We start from the raw sequence: 7,429 nt of genomic DNA, 5'->3' as shown, positions 1-7,429 counted from the left end.
CCCGCCCCACCGAGCCCCGCCGGTCCTTGGCGGACAACACGGGAAGGGATATAGGGATGGAGCCCCGGCTCCCCTCCCCCACTCCTCGCCGTGGGTGCGTGTCCGTGCCTGCCCTTGGGTGGGGGAGGGGAGTCCCCCCCCAACGCCCGCGGGGCAGAGTGGGGGAGGGGGCGGCGGTTGGTCCTCACCTGCATCCCCGGCAGGCCCGTCTGCACGGGGGAGTGAGCCATGGCGGCGGCGACAGGCAGTGGGGGGAGTCGGGTCTCCTCAGGCGGCTCCAGGGGACGGGGCTGAGCTCATCACACACACGCACTCCTCCTCCTCTTTCTTCTTCTCCTCTCCCTTCCCCCGCGCGAGCGGCGCCTGTGCGCGGGCGGGCGGGCGGTGGGAAAGGGGCTGTCCCAAGCCCGGGCTCTTCTGACCCCGTCACGGATGCAACGGCGGCCTCCTCATCCCTCCTCCGCCTCCTCCTCCTCCTCCTCCTCACCGCGCCGCGCGCGCAGAGCGGCCGTTACTGCTCTGGCGGCGCGGAACCCCGCCACGACACGATGACAAACCAGGGGAGGGGGAGAGGGCCGAGCGGGGAACGCCAGGGCGCGCGCGCCCGCCCCGCCTCCCCGCCGCGGCTACCTGCACGCGCCGCCCCTCCCGCCGCCGCCCCGCGCCCAACGGAACCAACGGAACTAACGGCCGCGGGCGGGGGCCGCGAGGGGGCGACGCGCCCGGAGGCCTGGCGCGCATCAGCGCGGCGTAGCGAGAGCCGCCGCCGCCCCGTGCCTGAGTCCCGCCAGCAGCTACGCCGCTCCCTGCCCTCATGCGGGAATACGAGCCGTCGGCCTTCCCCCCCACACACCCTCCCGAGGTGGAGTTGCATCATCTTCGGGGCTAAAAGCGCCGGCTGCCGCCGGAAGGGCAGCGCCGGCTCGCCGGCTTCATACCGTGGCGCCGTACCTGTGCCGCGGCCTTTTGGGTTTGCGGTTTGTTTTTTGGGTTTTTTTTTCCCCACCTTTTCGGTAGAGATCACACGCACAACCCGAAGACCTGCTTCTCCTTTCCCACAGTCTAAATCAAGAGCAACTTCCTGGCCGTCGGTGAAGCAGAACAGGTGAAACGAGATGAGAGTCAGGCTCAGAGGCTGCACGCTTAAAATAAAGAAACTGGAGTGAGATGATAGATCAAGATGGCAGAAACCCTAGACATTTTCTGGTATGTCCCTTTCCTCCCTCCCCTTCACTTGGACGCTTTAAGAAAGGTCACAGTAATGCTATAGCCCTGCTGAGGTGTATGGTTTCAGGAAGCAYTTGACTTCCTGTCAGAAGTTGCAAAAGCACTAAACCAAAATGATAGTCATGATGTTGTTACAATTCTTCTTAAATGGGAAGAGAAAGGGCTGGCAGGCCAGGTCTCCCCACTCATTACAAATCCTAGACCCATTTTAAACCCTTAAGAATGTGTAAATATTATATTTCCCGTGTTTGGCCAATTTAAACTGAGGTTCAAGAGTTGCATCATACATTTTGCAATACACTAGTTATGCCATAAGAGTCTCTCCTTTTTATTTCACAAATGAATAGGTAGTTTCATGAGCAGTGATATTAATGAAGCCTAGCTTCCAGTGGGTTTGGGAGCCATGGGAAAGGGGTGAGCTTCCCCTATAGCGTAAATTACCTTTCAGTAGGTAACCCACTGGAGGAAGCGTGTACAGATCTCTTCACTGCCGGAGAGCTGTAAACTAGCATGGTCTCATTGACACTTGGTTTGACACAAGCACTTCCACTGGAGTTTTTCCTGTAGTTACGGTATTTTTTTATTAGCTAATATGAACTGAGTTAATGCTGCGCACTCTTGTCTTCCTGAAACTTGTGGAAACTAAACTGTCTTCCAGATTTCTACCGCTCAGTGCAATTTGAATAAAATTAGCCAACAGCCTCATACAGGCACATATAGGGACACACACACACACGCACACCCATAATCCCATAAATCTTGTTTCCCTCAGAAATTAGACTAAATGTATCAGCATCTGAATACAATGAAACATGGAATGGATGATAGATAGAAGTTGTATAGAAACCTGAACTACTGAAATTCTTTTATTAGTTGTTTATGAAGGAGTTGCTAGTTTCCTTAATGTTGGAGTAGATTTTAAATTCTGTAAACTTTCAAAAATATGAAAATGCCTCTCTTGTTTATTAGTATGTAACTTCCTAAGAAATGTAAAAGCTTTCATTTAGTATGAGTTCTGCTTCAATCGAAAATCTAATTAAATAACAGACTCATAAAAAGAATTGATATCAAACCTTCTATTTAGGTTGTTTTCCACCTTAAAACATTTTTGCAATCTTTTTTTTTTTAAAGAGGTTTAATATCTCCATGGTTTGCTCCACTGTTTGTAGTATTTTTTTTTAATTGCTAGTGAGAAAGCCAGTGGGCTATAGATGAGCCTTTTTCTTTGTCCTATTAATACCATTAAGCTTTAGCTACATGACAAAATACTAAAAATCCCCCATGAGACAGGTTTACAGTTGCCTATGCAGCTTTAACTCTGCTCCATTCTATGTTGTCATTACAATCCACATTTTACCAGCTGCCTTACTTTTTCTGCACTTGCACATTCAGTGCAGAGTGAAAATGCAAAGGATGTAGAACTAAGTTTCATCTTTTGCATTAAGAAAAGCTATAAAGAGATTATTTTTTATCCATTAGTGTACACACAAAAAATTACTCTCTCCTAGCTGGTCTGAAGCAACTTTCCCCATGTAAGATCCTAGCTCAGGGCCAATGTGAAATCGTTTAAACTATTTTAACCATCTTTCGCTTGCATATATGCCTTCACTGAGTAAAGATCATGGATTTTTTTGCCTCAGGGTTTTCAGGTTCTAAAGTTTATGACTCTGCATTACATATTCAACAAGAGACTATGCCTGACAAATGATTGTTTGAGCCAGTGGAATAAGCTCAATGAGCAGATTTACTTCTTATGGAAACAAAGGAAACATGGAAACAAAGGAGCAGATCCAAAATACAAACCAGAGACCAGTCTAAGTTAAGTTCTAATGAACTAAGAACAATGTATTAGGATTCCTAGTTTCTGTCAACTTCTATATTGTATACTGTATTTTATGTTCTGGTACAATTCCARTTTCTTCTCTGAATATGGAGAAATTCTAACCAAACTAGTTTTAAATGTAATCTTAAAATAATGATTTTTTTTCTGTGTGTTTGTTGTTGTTTTTGTAAATGCTATTTTTTAACCTAAACTTCAGCTTCTTCCTCACAGACTAAATAACAGAAGCCTTGCAATTTTTCTCTCCTTTTCTCAACCCTTTCTGAGAAAAAAAGATCTTGTATATTATATTCCAAAGAAAGGCTGTTCTTGCAAAAATCTTTATTTAAAATAGAATGATTGTATGTTATGACAGCCTGCCATTCTAGTACAATGATAAAGACTTTGAAAATAAACAGTCCTTATTAGTAAGATGGCTCCCTGTTATTGTAACTTTTTGAATCCAGGTATTTCCAACATGCAAAAATTCAGTCAACTTACCTTGTTTTATGTGCTGACTCATAATACCTGGTTCAGTTTCAACTTAAAACAGTACTTCAAATATTCAGAGATTTTGTGCTTTGCTGGTTGTACAAGAAAGAAAGTATGTATAAACATATAAAAATGTATAAAAAATGTATAATTACATCATTGTAACATCACTGACTGATTTCTTTTATAAATTACCTATAAAGAATTTTTTTTCCTTACTGATAAAAACTAAAATTTCTTCTCAAATGAGTGATGTAAGATTATTGATGTTTTCCAACAAGAAAGATGTACCAAAAACTTTGCTATTTTAAACTTTGTAATATATAATATCATAAATAAATCATATATATATCATATATGTAAATATAATATAAATAAATCAGTATTCATATTTTGAAATAAATATGCTACAGGAAAAACATTGTGGATTGTAACAGATGGGATATTTGTCTACAAAATATAATGCATGAGAAATGTAATGGTGATTAAGGAATCTTTACGCACATAAATAGCACCAGGCGCAAATTTACACAGTGAAGAGAAAAGAATGAGAGGGCTGAATACGTGATCCCATTGCTTGCAGTAAGGTCATGGCTATGGGATTATGGAAACTCCCCAGCAGACAGGATGGACTTCATCCATCTTGTGTGGCAGCAGTTGTATCCCATCACCATAATCACCARCCATCCTTGATTTGAAGGTTATGGAACAATTAATCAAAACACACTACCAGATTATTCATTGCTAAACTTCTTGGTGGATTTTTTCTTTTCATTTCTTTATCATCTTTATCCATGAGCTTCAATCTTTCCTGTTTTCTTTCTTTTACATTTCCATGACTGATCAATTTCTGTAGTTAGTAAACCTTTTTAACAACCTGTATGAAAATATATAAACTGTTAATAGATTAGTGTACTATCTACTCATAATGAAATTTTCAATATTTTGTCTTTAAAGCTCCATTCTGAATGCTTTTATTTTAAAAGTATGGCACTTGTCTGTATCAGATAATGCAAAGCAGGTTTAACAAGGTTCTTCACAAATGGTCCTTAAAGAATCTAAATGGTCAAGGGATAAAAGGGTAAGTCCATACATGGATCTATAACTGATGATAGATAGGAAAGAAAAATAAAAGTATTTTACACTGTCTGTTACCAGTAGACTGTCATAGGAATCCAGCTTGGCCCAATCTTGCTCAACATATTCATGAAAGATCTAAAAAAGAGACTAGACAGAAATGGCAAAATATTCTCCCATTGCCAAGTATCATGAGCCAAAAACTAAAATGAAGTGAAAAGAGTTGCAGAAGAATCTCAGTGACTGACTATATGCTAGCAGATGGGAGTTCTGTATTGAAAACTGTAAAGGGGGAAAATATATGGGAAAACAATTTAATTATATGTACTGTAGTTATTACTAATCAAGAATGAAATCTTGGCTGTCACTGATTTTAAAACAGTCAAAAGATGAAACAATATGGAGGGTTATTAGGAAAGGAATAAAGAGTAGGGGAAACAACATTGTTATGCCTCTTTATAAATCCATGCTGCTCCTATGGACTATTCTATTTCTTCCATTTCTAAAATGATACAATAGCATAGAAAAAGGTACCAGAAAGGGAAGAAAAGTTTTACAGGGAGAAATTAAATACACTGTCATTCTTCAGCTTAGAAAGGAGACTTTTCATGAGGGGAGTTGAGTTTTGTAACCTCATGAGTAGCCTGAAGATGGACTAGAGAACAACTGTACACTTTTTCTCTTAACAAGAGCTATCAGTCAGAAGTTTTAAGATAGAGAAAAGCAAGTTACAATACAAATACAGTGGAATTCACTGCCAAAAGCTGCAGAGGAGGCCAAAAATAAAAATGGTTTTATAAGAAATTAGACAAATTCATGAAGAATTGTTCCTACAACAGCAACATGTTAGCAATAACTTGCTTCTAGCTTCCCAATGTCAGTCTATATTCCTTGCTAAGACAAATTAAATCAAATATTAGTTTCTGATAAATTTGCCTACTGGTAGAGAAAAACAAACAGGAAGACTCTAGGGAGCCCACTGGGGAGTATAGAAAAGAAATAAAGAGGCTTTAAGCATTGCTTACAGTATCTGAACAGCCAAATTGTCAAAGACACTACCCATACAGCCAGATGGGCCCCTTCCCTTCAGCAGCAGAATTTCTCTGAATAAAAAGAAAATAAGCTATCAGAATCTGGTCTTTTGACTTAGTTGGGAACAGGATCGGACCCTTTTATTATTGAAATCAGAGAATAATTATAGCTGAATTGGCACATTACCATTTAGAAACTTTTTTTAAAATTTAAATAGAAAATACTTATTTGCAAGCTAAAGGTTTATTTATCTGCAATTCAGAGACAAAACTGTTCAGCCATTTCTGAATTAGAGCATGGGTAGAAATGTTGCATGTCAGACATTGAAGATTTTTATTCAGGTTCTTMCTTGCACCTGGTTAAATAGGACATGGATGAAAAGATTTTGTTCAGTGATAAAGTATAGGTAGGGACCACTTCACAGCAAGGCTGGATGTAAGGTCTGCTAGTGAGCTATGCAAAAGTAGAAACTGCAGTTGGTTTGTATTTCATCCTTGTCTTTAGTTCCTGCTGTAGAGCGGGTTTTCTTTGGCCTAGAAGGATAGTTATTCATAACTGAAAGATGCTCCATTGCAGTGTACACAGTTATAATAAAGGTCAAACTAAGACTTCAAGAATTTGTATTCATTTGTATTCCAAGTTCTCTTGTCTTCCCCCTTCCAAAATGTTTGTCAAAATGGAAAGAGAAATTACTAATCCTTCCCCGTAAATAAGGATAAGAGAGCCTTGGAGCATATTACAAATGACCTCAAAATGCAAAAATTCTAAAACACTGAAATCCTCTGTACTGAGCACCAACATGGTCGCAGACTGTCCTTTCATAACCCTCCCCTCAGTAGTTACTAGCAGGACTGCATTGGACCTCTTTTTCTTTTGATTTTTTTGATTGTTAAAATAACACAGATGAGGTAGAAAGACAGCAGTCAGCCAGCTAGAAACATTTCTGGCAGGGAGTAAATGCTTGGGGTGCAAATGTCAGCTCTGTCCTGGGACATCTGCAGCCTCCCCGCCGCCTCGGGGTCGGGCCGCCCGGGCTCAAGGCCAGCTCRACCACGGCCACTGGGCCAGAGTGGGCTGAGAAGGGCTGCGAGGAGGCATGGGAGGGCCACCCTGCCTTGACTCAGGAGCTGCTGTTCAGGCATCGCTCGCGGTCATGGCCGAAGCTGTTCTGCCATYATACCAGAGTCTGGCGACAGAAAGACACCTGGAAGACACACGGTCCTGGGGAGCCGCTTTCTGCGCCAACAGCATCCGGAGGCCAGCTAGCAATAACTCCGAGCAGCCTTAAGCCTCTTGGGAGACAGACTAAATAATGGAGTCTCCATATCTGGCTCCTCCTCATTCTTCTCCTGCAGCTCAGCAAGGCATAGAGCAGAGGCTTAATCCCCAGAGTCTGCCCCCAGTGTCTTTCTTCTTTTACTTCATATATGAAACACTGGTTATCCAGCCACATCCATTAAGCCATCTCCATTACAATCCAGATTTAAAATAGTCTGCCTAACTGTTTACTGCTTGAGACTGCTTATGAGGTCCTGAACCAAAACTGCCTGTGAGAGACAGGAATTTGCACCCTCAAGCAATATTCTGGAAATGTCTTTTAGCACTAAATATATTTACAAAAAATGAATGACTCCCTATCCTTCTCCAGTTTCTTGGCTTGCCCCTGGAAGAATAAGGCCCTGTTTGCCCAAATCTCTCGGAAAGGAGAGCAGAAAGGGCTGTGCATCGTTCTGAAATGAGAACTCATAGTCAGGATGACTCAGTGCACCAAAACAAACTGAT

General features: G+C 42.0%; 1 protein-coding gene across 1 annotated transcript in view; it reads right to left on the bottom strand.

Annotated features, from left to right (window-relative positions):
- Positions 1 to 523, bottom strand: part of STK24 (serine/threonine kinase 24) — a 61,260-nt gene extending 60,737 nt beyond the window's left edge. The window contains exon 1 of the mRNA XM_026058209.1: positions 189 to 523. Within this exon, the coding sequence (XP_025913994.1) occupies positions 189 to 230 (42 nt within the window). The 5' untranslated portion in view covers positions 231 to 523. The remainder of the gene's footprint in view (positions 1 to 188) is intronic.
- Positions 524 to 7,429: the final 6,906 nt, after the last annotated feature.

Source organism: Apteryx rowi, unplaced genomic scaffold (assembly GCF_003343035.1).
Source record: "Apteryx rowi isolate R43461 unplaced genomic scaffold, aptRow1 scaffold_144, whole genome shotgun sequence".
NCBI classification, from domain to species: domain Eukaryota; kingdom Metazoa; phylum Chordata; class Aves; order Apterygiformes; family Apterygidae; genus Apteryx; species Apteryx rowi.
This window is presented reverse-complemented; position numbering and strand designations above follow the sequence as displayed.